The sequence below is a fragment of the Aplidium turbinatum genome, chromosome 1, assembly GCF_918807975.1.
Source record: "Aplidium turbinatum chromosome 1, kaAplTurb1.1, whole genome shotgun sequence".
NCBI classification, from domain to species: Eukaryota; Metazoa; Chordata; class Ascidiacea; order Aplousobranchia; family Polyclinidae; genus Aplidium; species Aplidium turbinatum.
The window spans coordinates 34244422-34262360 of NC_137472.1; the positions used below are offsets into that span (position 1 = coordinate 34244422).

Genomic DNA, 17939 nt, shown 5'->3' on the forward strand with positions numbered 1-17939 from the left:
GACAGTGCACACCGTTTCGACCTTCCGGTCTGCTCAGTGCAGTAGGTACACTGGTATAGCTCTCTACAAATTATACGATGGTGTACTTGGTTCGGATGCCTTTGTTGCATTCTTTTCATTTGCAAGCGACATTTCCGAATATGTCTAAAAAAAATTACTCAAATGTATTCAGTTGCTTGTTTTTACATAATTGCGTTACACTGCGTTGCGATTTTTATATTGCGTGTTTTTACAGGAAGCAAGCTGAGGTTACGATTCGGGCAAGCGACAACAGGAAACGTGCCATGGTATCTCCCGATTCCACTCCAAAGAATTCTCCTGATCCGTCATCTGCCAAGAAGGCTTTACAGGAGGAAAGTTATAGCAATCCTGTTAAGAAAAAGGCCCGTGTCTCGTTGTACAGCAAAACCAGCCCAAACGCTACCCAGCCTCGATCTGTGTCTCCCCTAGAGGGTGGCACATTGCTCGAAGGCGCTTCCTTGTTGAGCAGCAGCAGCATTGTTGACTTGAACGACTCTGGCATCAGCAACTTCGGTTTGTCTCGAAATAATTCCTCTCATAGACACAGCCCGAAGCGGCCATCGAGTGCCAACAGCAAGATGAGCAAGTCAAGCCACAGTCCGACAAGGCTCTCCTCGCCACAGAAACCTCCTCCTCCTCTGAGCGATTCCTTTATTTCTCCTTCCATCAACACTGTGACTATCTCTGTAAAATCCAAAGATACGAGTCCAACCCGCTCCAAGAACCAATCCCGAGACAGAAACGAGAAGCCCCAAAGCGAGTCGTCCTTCTATCATCGTGATGCGGATGCTAGTATGTCAGGATCGGTCGATTACACTTCCCATCTTGGTATGATTTTTTTCCAATTGCTTCTTCCCTGTGTATTTTTTAAGGAAGAAATTGGTGAATAGATTTCTTCACTTCTCGTTGATACGTAACCGCAATAACATGCAATCTGTTGGGTGGAAGCTATCCCTCGCATGGTACTTTTGACATTAACATTATTTTTTGAACAGATGCAAGCCAGTCACCGCCAGCGGATGTGAACGATGAATTCACAAGGTGAGACCAAAAGTCGTCGCAATCGTCATTAAAAATTATGTTCTCATTGCGTTTTTGTTAATTTTAAGTCGCCTGTTAAACTTAATTGAACAAAATTATACGTTTCAGGAAATACACTTCAATCCACGAAGCGAAGAAGCGGGACGAATATAAGAGTGACTTCTACGCAGAATACAAGGAATATCGTCAACTTCACGATAAGGTAGGTAACCATTACTTCAATCAGTTTTCTTCGAGAGACTGGTCTTTAAAGTAAAACTGTGGTATTGCTTTCCTATAGCGATCGTGGCTAAATTAGGGAAACCATGGCAATGACAAACACGTTATTGTTCGTTTGCAATGCTATTTCTGTGAAACCAAAGTCAGTGTCACTGCTGCTAATGCAGCGGCCTCTTGATATCATCGAGGGGTGATACTACTTCATTTGTGGTTTGAGAAATTTAAATAAGTAAAGCGAACAAAGTCTTCAACTGCAACAGACAAAAGTGATGCATATGCAAGACTCGTCAGAAAGCCCTTCCCTCGTGAGAAAGTGCTGTATAATAGCACTGAGTCGTTTATTTAACAATAGAATTAAAAAATTTGTTTTCAACATGTTTTTAAATCAACATTTCAAACAACTTAATTCTGTGTGAGTCTTTTCTGAACGGTTGTAAACTTGACCAAATTAGCTTGGAAATTAGCCTGAAAATAAGTTTTCTACTGGCTAGTTTGTGTTTATTTTTTGACAAGACCGATCACGTATTTCATTTTGTCAATTCGCCAACGAAAGAACTGTGCTATTTCACAAAAGTAATCTTTTCGTGTCATCTGTGCCAACTGCTGCTTGAGTGAGTTGCTTGTATGTTATAAAGCGCAACGCATACAGAAGAAATGAATGAACAAATGAATACACTTTTCTATTTTGCCCAAAGCTTATTTTACCGCCAGCTATAATCCACTGATCTCACTGCCGATAAAATAAATTATCCATGTTTACATTGACATACGCAAGTGACTTGCTTCTGACGTCAAATCTCATCAAGCCTTGCGGCTGTTTGAACTAAATTTAAGAGATTGATAAGCCAAGTCGAAAGGCTTTGTTTTGGCTCGAATGATGTTCTAAATTCGATGTAACCTGTGGCTTTATATGATTTCCACAGCCTTGCGATTTCTACTAATTCCCAAACGTTCACTGAACGTATTTTTGCAGGTTGCTGCTCATTCAAAGAGATTTGCTGAATGGCAGAAGGAGCTTGATGAACAGCCGAAAGACACAGAAGCATATACGCGCATCGCAAAACTAGTTTACGCCGAATATCAAAAGCTGAAACAGGTATTGGAATTCGAACACTGAAAGTATAAGTTTGTGTGTTAATTGTTTTGTTAAACTAATTGTTTCTCCTGCATTGTATCTACTTGTAGCAAAACACATGACGTTCCCCTCACATTGTGTGTCTGTGCCACAAACCTGATGTTTGCGTCTGGTTATTATAATGGAGAAAATTCAGAGATTTACTGTTTATTTATTTATTATGTTTATTGTGGTTGTGTTTTCTATTTGAACTTTTGTAGGTTTCATAAATTGTTGTTTGCGCATCTACCTATTTGATATTTCTTGTGCCGCCAGAATCAAGAATTTGGCAGAGAACGTGAACGAATGCAGTATCTCCATCGCAAGTTGAAGCACATCAAGGATCTTGTCCGAGAGTTCGATTGTAAGCAATTTGATCAGACGACCTCGCCGAATTCCGGAAAGAGCTCAGGAAATCGTCAAGACCGACCCAACCTCCATCGCAGGCCGAATGATGTTCCACAAAAACGACCTCTCGTTACCGCCTGATTCTCCATTTACTCTTCGACGGAGAACACTCCTCGAATGTTGCCTCTTCCTGACTTTATTGCGATTATTATACGCCGGTGTAATCTGACCTGCGTAGATAAAAAGTTCTCATCCAGTCAGCAAATGAGTCCTTTTTTTACATTGATTCAACGTTAATTCAAAGATTTGTTGATTGGGCTGGTGTGGGAAAAGTTCTACGCAAATGAAGCCCAGTTCATCAGTTTTTGTCACCAAGTTCAAATCGCGTTCAGAATTAACCAATGTCGGGTTTTGCGTCAACTTCAAGTGATAAATTTATTGGTAAAATTCGGTACGATATCGGTAGATGTTAAGTGTTTTTGATGGAAAAGTTTCTAATTGTTTTTAATTAAAATGCTTACCAACGTGGAAGATTGCTTTGATTTTTAGTTACACAACGTAGGATAGAAATTACGTTTGCTGGCAAAAAAATACGTTTTCTGTTATTGTTAATTGTATTATGAAAATGCAGAATTATTGCCTTATTGTTCATCACCAACGAAAGACACACTTTCTTATCATCAAAAGCAAGATTCTGAACTGAGTTCTTTTGTTTTTCTTCACTCTATCGTTGTTGCGAATTGAGCAAATGTGACGGTCGCGGAGGTACAGTTCAGTGAAGTTTTATACTAAGGTGTTATCCCTTATTTATTTCTTGCAATTTTTTCTGATAAATCTCAGGCTCATCTAACAAGCCGATAAAGAATATATCTTGGGCTTCTTTCCTTTTGCTAATGCGCCACAGTTTCTTAACTGCTCTGGTTTTAATGTCGCCTTTCCAAGTCTGTCAAACTTTTCGTTTTCCTAACAAGCTATTGTGTTGTCAGTAAAGTACTTTTTGTATTAGAGTGTGGTGTTTGTTTTGTCCAATGGTTTGGTAGCATTCTGTTTGCATCAGTTTGCGTCAGAGTTGTGTCTCTAAACTTGATTTTGCAACCTCTATTTTTTCTCGTATTTATTTCATGTAAAATCGTGCGGTGGTTTTTAGCCGATCTCTGGACGTTATTTATCTTGCTGCATGTTTGTCTCAGTGGTCATGTTGCGAATAATAATACTTTCTTTTGTACAGCGCCAAGTACCACACATAGCTTTTTGTGATATTGACACCATTCTGAAAATGCTTTTTCAAAATATGTTTCCTATGTTCCTGTTGAAAATCGTTGTTGCATAAATGTCTGTCGTTTTGCTTGCTCAGTTAGAACATTTTTGCCTTACACCTCGTTCTAAACCTCCTTTGGACCCCCAAGTTTCTTTAATTTTTGCAGTGGTTTTGAAAAATTAAACCTTGCTTCTATAACACACAAAAATGAATTGCACAGAAGTGCAACTTATTGCATGGTGACATGTCATTAGATGATTCTCGTTCAACTCAAAATTATTTACGTTTATACGACGTCGTAACACGTTCGAATTGAACCAATTATGATTACTTTTTTCCTTGTTTGACGATGCTGTTGAAAGGAGCATCACGTGACGATAGTGTACCAGGTCTTCAAACCTTTTCCAAACCGTGTGATCTTAGCATTGTGGAGTGCTTTGGTTTGACCACGTACGAGCTTACCGAAGTCGCAAAGAAAAACCAGTCACCTTTGCATTGATTGAACACCTTCAGAGATTGATTCAATGTGAAAAGGACTGATTTTATGTCAAAACCTATGTTTTTGTTTTGGTTCAACTTCTTAAAATATGGAATAGCCATCAGCGTTAAGTTTTGACAACGGTACTGAGTGGTTCATCTGTGCTGTATTGGGTTGATCAACAAACTGTTCTGAGTTCTGTGATTGCTAAATAAAAAATGCTATGCTTGATACTTAGCAATTCTACATAACAAGCTTTTGTTATAATATAAACAGAGTTTTGTCATTTCAGAGAGTGTTTGCTGCTACATCGCGACCAAGTACAAGTTTATCGTTGCTTGAAGCCATCGCCACATGTCCTACGTCAATTTTGTTTATTGGGTTTACCTGTTGCATTCATTTCTGGTGGGAACCCAGACAGTAAATTAGTCGTTGTTTACATTGATTAACTTCTGCAGACGTTGAATCAATATAAAAAACCAATGATTTGCTGTCTGAGAGGTTCTTGTCATAACAATCCGTACCAAAACCTTCCATTTCTTTGTGATGTCATCTTGCGGGATTCCAACAATCACTACTTCCTGCATTGCCAAGTTGTCGTGTACAGTTTGTCGCTTAGTAATACAAGAACATTACATTGAATGAGTGCATTCGTTTTCGATTAATCATAGCATTTAGAAGGCTTCAAGATCAAACCCAGCTAGAAGAATCCTTCATTTTTACATTTGTTTAACGTCTGCCGAATCGAAAAAGATCATTTTTCGGTAACCTACGCTGGGCATCCGCCACTTTAAAAGTAGCCCGCTACTGCTACTTGGGCTAAAGTAGCGCACGAACTAACCGATAAAAGTAGCGCGCGCTACCGCTACTTTTGTCTTCTGACACAGAAAGCCCTTTATTCGGATATAACTTAAATGACAAGCATAGCCGAGGTCTAGAAAAAAAGAGAAAGCTACCAAACGCTGACGTTATAACATGCATGATACCAAAGCAGGACAATCAGTTTAAAATGTGGCATGGTTGCAATACCTTAAACGTGTGGTCTCGTTGGCGTCGGGACGACGTCTTTTTATTTGTAACGTCCCACAAGCGCTTTCCACAGTGCCACTTCTTATGTTTTGAATGCTTGCTTGTGGACACGCCAAGAAGAAAGTGTTATCAAAAGGTCCATATTTTTGGATTTGGAAACCCCCCATTGAAAATATCTGGCTACGGGCCTGCTTGGGCAACATCGCATACACAGAATTGAAATTCTGAAGAAGACAAGTTTTCCTCACGCCATCTGCAGCTTTGGAAAGTTTTATAGATTTCATTTTGGCTTGGAAGCGGGCAAAGTTTGTTTTATTATTTTTATCCTGCATTGCGGAAAGCGGACTTGAGCGCTATGCATCGGTGTACACCAGTGACGATCGATGAGGGAAAGCAGTGCTTACCTGAGCGAAAACTATGCAAAATATAATGACTGAATTCTAGGTTTAACTTCTTATTATTTTTATCAAGTCTATTTTAACTTGAAATTTACTGTGTTCGTGACTAGAATTACTCGTAACGCTTGTGAGTAGTCTAAGTCCTCACCAAACCGCATGTCTTGCCTATAAATGCCAATTAACGCAAACGCTTTTGTCAGAAACCATCACTGAAGCTCAATCAATCAATCATTTTATTTTTCGTCATTAACGCGTCCGGGACGAAAAAGATACTAACTACAAAAATCGATATAAACCTACCAGCACGTTAACGAACGGGAAAAGGTGGCAAAACCTTGAAAGGTTTAAAACGTGCCTGAATGAAAAATTATGTAGTAGGCTATATATCAGTAGTTAGCACGGCCACAAAACCCTAATGAAAAGTGTTGTGGATTGAATTTGCCAGTTCCAATATTGATGTGGATGAGCAGTCATAATAATAATAATAGGATGGAGAAAGAAAACCGGACATAAAAGAAACCCATCCTCAGGCAAAAGCTCGTTTCAATGTGGCCCAGGAGAGCAGGTGTTGAGCTCTTTCTATGAGCAGGTGTTGAGAGCAGGTGTTGAGCTCCAGGGAAATCAACTTTCAAAGTTGCTTTCCCAGGTTTAAAAATGTCAAAAAACGCCTTCGTTTTATCCAATCCTCAATCGTTTTGCAAAACGTCACCAGCTGCTTAGCCAATCAGATGTGTTATGGTTATGGTATGGTTAGTTGTGCTTTCCCAGTGACGTCATGCGTATCTCATAGCGGCTGCTTTTGGTTTCAGACGAAAGGAATACAACCTCTACGCATGAGTGATTTGCGCGCTTGTAACTATAGGCTACTGAGTACGCTGAAAATAAAGCTGGTTCTCTTACCAAAAAAAACATAGATTCTACAATAAAACATGCAATTCGAAAGGGTACATTAACCAACCAGTAGGCTACTGAAACAGCACAAGTGTTTTTTAAATTCTTTTGGGTCAATAGACTGACATCACAAGTTCAGAGCAAATTTACTTGTGTTCTTCAAGAATGGACTAGCTTAATTTATAGGCTAATTATTTGCTCTTTACTAGTGCACCAGTCCAATGCATGTCTTAAATGCTTACAGATGACATTGACAATAAGTTTTTGTGCTCAGTCTAAAAACGCAGCCAACATTCAAGACTAGTCCCAGTTTGATTGATTGATTAAATCTTTATATTCGGACTGGGAAAGTCCGAAGATTTTGTTTTGGAAATGCTCTCAGAGCGCACCAAATTGGAAGAATTTTTCAAAATTTTCTGCGGGAGGTCCCCCAGACCCCCCGGATGCCCCCCCTGCCCTCAAATTTTCTGCAGATGGAGGGGCAGGGGGGGCAATGGTGCCCTTTTAAAGTCATGTAAGCAACTGCACATTTTGCAACATAACAAGTTCTGCTATTCGCTTTTAGCCTAATAATAATCTTTCATTTTTGCCTCAAATAATATTTACGGCAGAAAATTTTGCAACACAGTACAGGCCTTGAAACTCGTTTTTTTTTCGGAAGCTCCTTCTCGGCGGCCAAATCTGTGTGCTTGGAGGCCAAAATACAAAATAAAAATAACGATAGCACAAGTAAATAGAATTAAACTTGCAACAATATTAAAATGATCACTTAGCGTTGTTGAAGTCTGGGCCTGGGCGACGTCCTACAATAGAATCGTCGCACCGCGCAATAACTGCTTTATCGGGATTGTAATCCAGTACTGCGGGACCATCTAACGACACTCGCACGAGTGTCTCCAATGTGGCTTTTAAAGAAGTTCGCCATTCCCCTAGAATTCTTTTTAGCAACGAAAAACAACGCTCGACATGATTGTGTTGACGATGACGGCAAGGTAATAAAATAAGTATTTCAATGATGTGAAGGACATTACTAAAAGAAGCATAATTTTTGCAAAATATGATCAAAAAATGTTTTCCCCTTGGATGTCAACTAACCTAGTTCTCCTTTTTAACAACGATTCAATGTCCGACAACATCGAATCGACATAAAAACGACAATATTGCCAGCCGATGTAAATTAGCACTTCGGATTAAGACTTTGTTAAGATAAATGTCGAGAATTACAAACAAGACTTACAGCGCTGGTGATTGCAGCTGGATATATTCCATCAATAACAAATATCCCCTCATAATGCAACAGTGGCGATTATGACTCGCTGACCTAATTTTGCGTCACTCTTTGATACTACATATTTTCGACAGTTAATCCACGACCATTCTATTGCAAAATTAAATAATTGGTTAGAAGAGACCGGCGGCCAAACTTGGCCGATTGAAGAGGTAGCACCGGCGGTCATTCAAGCACTACTTAGCGGCCATGGCCGCAGGCTGCTTTAAGGCTTGACAGTAGGTTACATCATTATAACATAGCATGATGCCCTTCTTTGTATACTGGACACTTGTATGCTATCATTACTCAATACAAGTAAAACTCGGTTAATCCGGATTCGATTTGACCGGCGATTCCATCCGGATTAGGCGAAGATCCGGATTAACCGATGACGGTTCTATCAAGCCTGACTCATTTGTACTTCCAGTTTCATCCGGTTTAGGCAAAGATCCGGATTAACCGAATCCGGATTAACCGAGTTCTACTGTACATAGTGAGCTGATAGATTAGCATTATCGCTATATCTTAAAACTTGACAAAAAATTTGCCTTTTAGTAAAAAAAGTGCCCTTTTTTCGTAATCTTGCCCCCCCAGTCAAAAATCGTTCCGGCGCCCCTGGGCTGGAGTCGAACAAAGTAGTCACCACAAAGTAATATAATGACCGACAAACCTTTTCATTAAAACTACCTACACTGTAACGGCGTGCTTGCTCGAGCGTATCTTATTCATGCGATTTTGCAACGTCGCTTCTGACGTAAATCGACGCGGCTTCTGATTGGTCAATTTTCATGATAAGACATCAAATAGGGAACCTTTTTGTTAATATGCTGCCCGCATGGTTGATCAAGAATGAGAAGTCTACAACATTCACCCCTTCTCAGTGGCATCAGTTCAGTGATTTAATTTTTAAATGCACATCGCTCTTGGATGATTCGATTAACCGTTCAAGCTAAACTCGGCTAAACAATATTGACGGAGCAAAGAAGTGCTGTTTTCATTTCTTTGTTTTTTAGGTTAAAAATGTAACCCAGAAACAATAGAATGGCACAGTTAAGTTCCCAAACTAATGGACATCAATCAAAAATTCGATTTCTTAATTAAAAAAGTTCATATAAATGAGCTAATTCTTTACTGTATATACAGTAGACCATGTAGGCTGTGTTTAACTTCATTTTTTAAGGAAGCAGATTGTTGACCACTGTTTAATTCAAAAATACAAACATTAATCAGCAGCCTAGTAGCTTAGCACTCACAGTTTTGTTAAGCTATGACTAGGAGGATTGCAACTGCCATAAATGAAAAGAATGAGAAAAGTTTTCGTAAAGGATGCAAAGTTCTAAGTGAGGATAAAATTTACAGAAAAACATTATAGGCTACTTATAGTAGGCTAACATGGCTTATCAGCTCAGATTATGATCTTTGTTTTGAGTGTCTACAAGTAGTTAGGCTATGGCAGAGGTCGGCAACCTTTTTCGTAGTAGGTACGAACCAGTTTGAGGCAGGCATTATTTTGAGGACTGACCATCAATAAGACACATTTGTTTAGTGGATGCACTTGCCCTTGTACAGCATTACAACTCATTCAGTCACCGTAACGCTGAAAGCCTTTGGCTTGTTTTACAGTGCCAATGAGCTCTTCACACTAACGGATTGTGATAGTTAAGGGCAGCCACAGTGTGTTCGTTATGCCCAACCCGGTGGTTTCCAAACTATGGGTGGCGACCCAAACATGTGTCTCGAGGGTCAGAAAATCGGTCGTGCAGAGACGTTCTAAATGTGCCAAAATAGGTCTGTTGCAGTGGCGTACCGTGACCACTTTGACAGGGTGTTCAGTGATGGCAAAGCAACAGCGGGGGGTCTGGGGGCCTCTCCCAGAAAATTTTTAAAATTAACATTGAATTTGGTGCGTTCAGAGAGCATTTTCAGCACAAATTCTAAACATGAACAGAACTGACAAAAATAATGTTGTCGGAATGGAGAAGAATACAAAATAGATATTTATTTGACAGCGCATTGAATAAAAGACTTAATAATATCAAACATTAAGTTGCATTTCTAAAGTCACATACTTCAGTTCACTTTTTATTTCCGACCATCAAAACGAACAATATTACTTGCCATAACACAGCAGGAGTCTGAAAAAACGCGAAAGTTAAAGCGTGCTCGAGATGGAAATGATTTACTTCATGCAAGGATTAGGCACGGTCGCAACACCTTGAGAAATGTACAAGCGAATTAAAAACAAACAGGTGAAAGTCAAAACAATAGCAAAGCAACTCGATAAAAAACAAGAAAAGAAAGTCGATTCAGTGCCGGATTAACCAAGTGCGGGGCCTGTAGCAGATTGATTTGATGTACAGATAATACCTGGGAAGTAATTGAATATTTTATAGATTTGATCTACATTTAATTCAATTTATTTTTCTTTGTCAGAATGCAAAAGAAATTATAGAACAACAAAATAACAAAAGTCTAATGTAATGTTTCATTTTCAAGGAGAAATATAAAACTTCAACAATATCATTCAAAGGTCTTTTCAACGCATTTTGATCTTTGCAAATTTGACAATTATTTCGGATGAGTTCAGTGACTTCAAAATGTTATTTTCAGTACCGCCGTATTCAAGAGAGTTACATAGTGTAGCCGCTCTTGTCCCATCGTGTTTCGCAGATAGTTTTTAATCAACTTCAATTTTGAAAATGATCTCTCTCCAGTACAATTAGTTACCATCATACATAGATAAATGCGCAACAAATTGTCAATGTTAGGAAACGTGGTGTCAATATTGTTTTCTTTAATCAAAGTGAAATAGTTGAGTTTTGGAGAGGAGCAACCAATAGCAATGTGTTTTACGAATTCTGAAAACTGAGGTAGTTCATCTTTCAATCCGTCTTCCAAATCCTGGGAATATGCTTCTAAAAGTCTGTCAGCACTTTCTTGGATCCGCGCAGGTGTTAAGTCATGCAGATTTTGCAAAAACTAAACCTTTGTTCAATTGGGTGTAGCCTATGCCTTGCGACGTTGCTCCAGCACAGATTGTAGGCTGTCCAATACCGCAAAGAAAACTTCCACCCGGAATCTGTCTTTAGGTGAATTATCCATTACATCTGGAACTGAACGGCCGCTGCCTACATCCTCATCGCGCCTTCGATTTCGAACAATTCTTCTTATGCTTGTTGGTCGGTAATCCGGCACTTGAGTCAGCTTCTGCGCCTCTGACTCAAACTTAGCGAATTGTTTTCTGAAAGTCTGTAGAGATCCTGCCAAAGAGGCACACAACGCTGAAGCAATGTTGAGATTTTGCTGCTTTGCTTGGAGAGACTTAAGTTGCCGGGAAGCAATCGAGTGAGCTATTCCAAAAAACTATGATTCCAATTTCGAGCAACTCCATTTTCTCGAGGAATCCATTTGCCTGCTGTCGACATTCTGCCTTTTGCTCTTGGTCATTCGCAAGTTTCTCCAGTGCCTCCTTTATGAAAGGAAAACGTTGTTTAATAACCTTAATAACATCAGCTCTTGTGGACCATCGTGTTGCAGAAAGCCTCATCTTTAGCACTCCAGAACGCACCACCGCCACCGGTGTGTTGAAGCAGCAAAAAATACATAGATATTTTCAACGAAGTTAAAGAACTGAACTGTTTCTGGACACGACTGTGCAGTGCATACACCAACTACATTCAACGAATGAGCATCACATGCAACATATTCTGCAACAGCACCAATTTTTTTTTAACAAGTGCCTGTACTCCGTTATATTTCCCGCTCATGCTCGACGCGTTGTCATAACTCTGTCTACGGCAATCGGCAAGATTGATACCCTTCTCACTTTTGTACAGTACCAGACTGTCGAAAATCTGCTGAGCAGTATGGCCCTCCATTGGCAGAAATGCCAGAAACCTTTCTACAGGCCCTGTTGGCTTGACATATCTTAACGTGAAACAAAACTGGTCCGTGTGAGTAATGTCCGGGGTTGAACTTAGTGATATGGAAAAGTATTTAGCTTCTTTCAGTTCACTAACGATTATATCTTCAGCTGCTTTTCCCAATATGTTGACTACCTTTTCGTAAACGGTTTTTGGTAAGTAGGAAGTGTGCCCTTTTCCACGATTCCCATGCATCTTGATGTGTTAAATAGCTAGTTAGAATTTACTTATAATTTTCTCTCAGAAGCAATAGACTAGGCTAGATCTAGTTCAAATCAAATGTCTTCGCCTCTTCCAATACAAGAAAAACTATTTACACAAATAACCAACCTTAAAATCACACACAAGTAACCATTAAATTCTTCCTTGTGACAATACAATGCGCGAAGTTGCCAATGTCTCGAATGTTCCCTCAATCAAGAAACAACTAGGACTAGCATTGTGGGCTACTGGTATTCGAACAGGCAGTTGCCACCAGCCGAAATTACCGTTTTTTTTAAGTTTAGAATAATTAGGAAGGGACAAGACGTGGGACTAGTAATTTAATCCTACAATTATATTGTTCTATACCATTCCAGTTTGCAAGTCAAAAATTACTTGCCATAATGTTCGACATTATTTGCAAAAAAATGTTTTACTCGCCAAGCGCGGGGCCTTGTGAAGCGCGGGGCCCGTAGCAGCTGCTACATCTGCTACTATAGTTAATACGGCCCTGAGTCGATTGCTATGTTGGTCGGCTGTACTTTTATCCGCCGTACTACTTAGTAAAAACGAAAATGTTTAACACCTCGACTACAGAAGGAAAATTCATCTATAGCATAATTCGATTCTTCTTGTTTGTGCAATAAATGTTTGAATTACATCGTCGTAGAAAGCTTGCTTTTGCTTCAGTTCTAGCAAAAGTTGTTTCCAACGCTGATCACCTCAAACTCTAATCCAACAAGCTAGAACTTGCTATTGCCTGGGATTCCCCCAATGACGCGCCAAGGTGTGCAGATCAGCGAGTGCACAGCCTGGCTGACCTAAAACCATTGCTGTTTTCGCTGCCTTGTGACGTCATTTGTCTTAATTGTTTATTTTAAATAGCACTCGCCAAGCTGTCAGTGCACACCCAGCTTAAAGGTAATGACCGAAAAAAATTAAAGGCAATGACCTCAAACGTTGGAATATTAAAATTAGAAGGGGACGAGTTTTGCAATTGAAAAGAAAGCAATCAGCATGCAGCAAGATGTTAGAATATCATGAAAGTAAAGAACATCGACAACCGATGGAAATTTTCTTTTTTTCTGGATTTCTTGGGGTGTGCAGTGCACACCTTGAACACCCTGAATATACGCCACTGGTCTGTTGTAAATTAGGTGGCCGGTCGATTGGTCGACAGACATTTGGTCGACAGTCATTTGGTCGACAGACATTCGGTCGACAGGACGTTTGGTCGACAGACATTTGGTCGACAGGACATTTGGACGACAAGACATTTGGTCGACAAACATTTGGTCGACAGGACATTTGGGTTAGGGTTAGGTGAGGCAGTGCCGGTCTTTGGGATGTGCAAACCGTGCGATCGCACAGGGCCCGCAAATTAGGGGGCCCGCAATTTACTCAGAAAATGCAGTAATTTTGTCATTTTCAAAGGCAAAATTCAACAAGTGAATTCAGCAAAGGAATTCGCAACAAGAAAACATAGAGACTCAACGAATTCAACCTATTTCGTCGCCTGAATATTTCGTACCCTGAAAAGATCGAGAAAAAAAAACGACATAGCCGAAATCGCTGATCGGAGTTGCCGCAAACATTTCGAAATTTCTCGATCTTTTCAGGGGACGAAATAAGTCGAAATTTAATTTTGTTACACAATTTCAGGGGACGAAATAGGTTGCATCCAGACTCAACATACTGTAGAGACATAGCTTTATTTCCGAAAAATGCCAAAGAAAGCATGATCTTATCCTTTTGCTATGCCACCGGACAGCACCATTTCACAGTAATATTCATACCTAAATTTTTGTTGAACATGCTCTCAGAATATCCCAAATTCAAAGTAAGTTTTCAAAATTTTCTGAGGGAGGCCCCCCAGACCCCCCGCCGCTGGTTGTCGTCTTTGGCGATCACGCCGCCACCGCCGCCCCTCCCCTTTCAAAGTACCTAGCTACGCCACTGAATTGGATTATTGTCATTGGGGCCCGCAAAAGCATATTCCGCACAGGGCCCGAAAAACCCTAAGACCGGCACTGGGTTAGGGTTAGGGTTAGGTTAGGGTTAGTTAACTCTAACCCTAAAATGAATCGTTCTGTCGACCAAATGTCCTGTCGACCAAATGTCTTGTCGACCAAATGTCCTGTCGACCAAATGTCTGTCGACCAAATGTCCTGTCGACCAAATGTCTGTCGACCAAATGACTGTCGACCAATTGACCGGGTACCATAAATTAATTGTTGAATAAACTTTTTTTTTTTCTTTTATTAAGTTGTTTTAATCCCAACATCGACTGGCTTATTGCATCATAGGCTACGCATTTATTTTGCTTTTCATCAAAATCAATTCCGGCAATAGCCGGCATTCAAGTCACTTTCTTCAATAAATCATTGTAAATGTAAATTGTAGACTACTGAAGTTCACAAATCAAGATTTATGAACTTGAAGTTCATTTTTATATGCAATCCTTTGCTGTAAAGCCGCTATGTGGGCTGTGCTATGAAATGTTTTCAAACGAATCCATTTAGACTTACAACAAGCCGAAGAAACAAATGAAGCATGCGAACAAGCGAAGCCGGTTTGACTCAGCAACGAATTCAGCGCTTTTACTAAACCTCTGAGTAAATCGAGCTAGACAGCCCTACAACTGCTTGACTGCGTCTTGTTTAGGCTATAGCAGGCAAAGATTAAAAAAAAACAAAAAAACAGTAGAGTGCTGAAATTATTTATAAAGGTTGTCTGTGTCTTGGCTCGCGAGATATTCACCAAAGTCAAATTTGAATCGCGCTCAAAAAAATTGGGAGCCACTGACCAGTGCCGGTCTTAGGTTATTTCGGGCCCTGTGTGGAATATGCTTTGCGGGCCCCAGTGACAATTATCCAATTCAGTAGAGTAGCTAGATATTTTGAAAGAAAACGGGTGGTTTGATGGCGGGCGAAGCCCGACGACGTGTTTGCCGAAGGGGACACTCAGCGGCGGGGGGGTCTGGGGGACCTCTCCCAGAAAGTTTTGAAAATTTACTTTGAATTTGGGGCATTCTGAGAGCATGTTCAACAAGAATTTGGGTATGAATATTACTGTAAAATGGTGCTGTCCGGTGGCATAGCAAAAGGATAAGATCATGTTTTCTTGGGCATTTTTCGGAAATAAAGCTATGTCTCTTTTTTTTGTTTGTTTGTTTTATTATCTTTATCCTGCATTGTGGGAAAGCGGACTTGAGCGCTATGCATCGGTGTACGCCTTCCGACGTACACCTGACCCACGCTGCAGCCGACTGCAATGTCTGTTTCCGGTTGTCTACTCTACTTATGACTGAAATTTGGTACTACCCATTACTCGAAATCGATCACTGGGTAGAGGCAATTATCATAAAGTTTCTTGCCCAGAGAAACAACAGCAAGTGCGGGTGGCTGGAGTCGAACATGCAAGCTCTCGACTGCGAGCCCAACGCGCTAACCACTCGGCCACTGCTGCCGACTGTTGAGTTTGGATGCTGCCTGTGTTGAGTCTGGATGCAACCTATTTCGTCCCTTGAAAAATTTGTACCCCGATTTCGTACCCTGAAATCGGGGTACGAAATAGGTTGAATCTATAAACATTTCTAACCCTGACCTGATTGCATAGCACGAACGATTGTTGAGAGAATATAATTTCCAGCGCATTCTAGGGGGGCATCTAGATAATGTTAATACTGTAGGCCTATCCCTTAGCTTCCATTTAAGCAGAAAAGCCTTGGATTTTTAGGTTGCTTCAAGGATTGATGACATTGAATCAGCGTAATAACAGTGAATTCTTTGCTATAAGAATGGATGGGAGTAGGCCTACCTAGTACCTACGTCTACACTAATCAGCGTAATTTAATTCAAGTCTTACATCACAACGTCTGACTGCAGGACACGTTTGTCCGCTGTCAACAAAATCGAATTTCGACCTATTTCGTCCCGTGAAAAGATCGAGAGAAATTTTGAAATGTTTGCGGCAACTCCGTTCAGCGACTTCGGCTCTGTTGTTTTTTTTCTTGATCTTTTCAGGGGACGAAATAGGTTGCACCCGTTAATTAAGTCTCTATGTTTTCTTGTTGCTAATTCCTTTGTTAAATTGTTCCATTGGAAATGACAAAAATTACTGCATTTTCTGAGTAAATTGTGGGCCCCCTAATTTGCGGGCCCTGTGCGATCGCACGGTTTGCACACCCCCAAAGACCGGCACTGCACTGACCCGACCTACCGTATTTGCAACTTTGTCTTGTTTGCTGTTGTTTTGCAATTTTTAAAGGAAACTTTATGAAATTCTTGTGTTTTTGTTTGAGTATTTTTTGCAGCAAACCTTTATAGGCTACTGTAAATTATTGAAAATAAATTTTATGTTTTAACATTAGCCGATTGACAAGAAAAATTAATTTTTTTTAACAATTTGGCCTTGGTTTTGGGCAAACCGGTAACAACAGCACCGAAAACATTTTGACAATCACTGGAATAGCATATAGTGACATGTTCAGTTCAACAGGTTATAGCCCTAAGAAAGGCCGTAAGCACACTTTTCTCAAGAGAAGGGTAGGCTACTGTTCATAATCACTAGAGAAATCAAAAAGAATATAGTCGAGGCCCTACTCCACATTCCGCAATCGACGACACGCCTGTGTCTTGTCAAAGATACCGCCAGATGCTGTTGAGCGGTGTCGAACCGGTGCCCTATCAAACGTCAAACCAGGGCTCTCACCACTCGAAGGGCAGAAATCCTAAATTTGCACATAAAAGATAAAATAAATTTTTGAGATGGAATAGAAGATTGCTGTGATGAAATGAAAATGGTATGAATGAAAATGTTAGGATGCAAGATGGAAAAAACGTCTTCCATTCTATCCCATTGGCTACTCTGGCCATAGTACCGCCGGTGCAATGCACCACGTCCCCAAGGCTAGGAAGCTCCACATTGCTTCACTTTATTGTAAAATATTTAGGCTAAGTTAAAAGTTGGCACAAAAAGTACATTCACAAGCAAGCAACCTCATTTAGCACTAATACAACGCAAAAACAACGTTATGCCAATATTTACATGGCTTTCGTTTACAATAATCCATCAATTTGAATTATTCTGATAACACAAGTTATTTTTGATGCCTTGAAAGTTAAAAATAGTAGGCTACAATTCTAGGAATATTGTCGCCAGTTCATGACTAAAAGGTGCATACTGCATTAACTCCTGTTTAGTCTGAAAACTGTCAATTGTTTTTTCCTGGAATTGCAGATAAAGGAAAAATAGAAATGTTTTTTTGTGTGATCTAATCAGACTACCAAGTTTTAAAATAGGAAAGTTTTGATTTCGCTTGCATAATATTATATTCACAAAAGTGATGTTACAATACGATACACTTCATTAAGCTCGGTCATAAACAATACCTTCATTGTGGTTATAGAACGTTTTTTTCACATTAACTTAATGTTTCTTGACGTTGAATAAAGACAGTAAACAAAGACTGGTTAGCTATCTGAGAAAGGTCTGCCACGGGTAAAAGAATTGGAAGGCTGAGTTGTTGAGGCCCAATGAAGCATGAAAAAAGCAGGATGTTTGTGCTGTATCTCAGTACAGTAAATTATAAAGTAGTTTATATTTCAATCTTGGCTTGTGGCGCGGTGTCTAGTCGATTCAAATCAAGTTTTATTTATAATAAGTTGCGATGAAAGCCCAAGATTGTGTGAATAATTAGAAAGACTCAGCACTGGGGCACTGTGGAGCAGCCTAGTGCATAATTTA

General features: G+C 40.0%; 2 protein-coding genes across 2 annotated transcripts in view; both read left to right on the forward strand.

Moving 5' to 3' along the window:
- The window catches only part of LOC145775898 (RNA polymerase II elongation factor ELL2-like), a 38669-nt gene extending 33558 nt beyond the window's left edge, over nt 1-5111 (forward strand). Inside the window, exons 10-14 of the mRNA XM_082587298.1 lie at nt 236-849; nt 1017-1062; nt 1171-1264; nt 2255-2377; nt 2672-5111. Coding sequence (XP_082443424.1) covers nt 236-849; nt 1017-1062; nt 1171-1264; nt 2255-2377; nt 2672-2884 — 1090 coding nt within the window. The 3' untranslated portion in view covers nt 2885-5111. The remainder of the gene's footprint in view (nt 1-235; nt 850-1016; nt 1063-1170; nt 1265-2254; nt 2378-2671) is intronic.
- The window catches only part of LOC145775955 (malectin-A-like), a 232060-nt gene that overhangs the window by 160485 nt on the left and 53636 nt on the right, over nt 1-17939 (forward strand). The window lies entirely within an intron of this gene.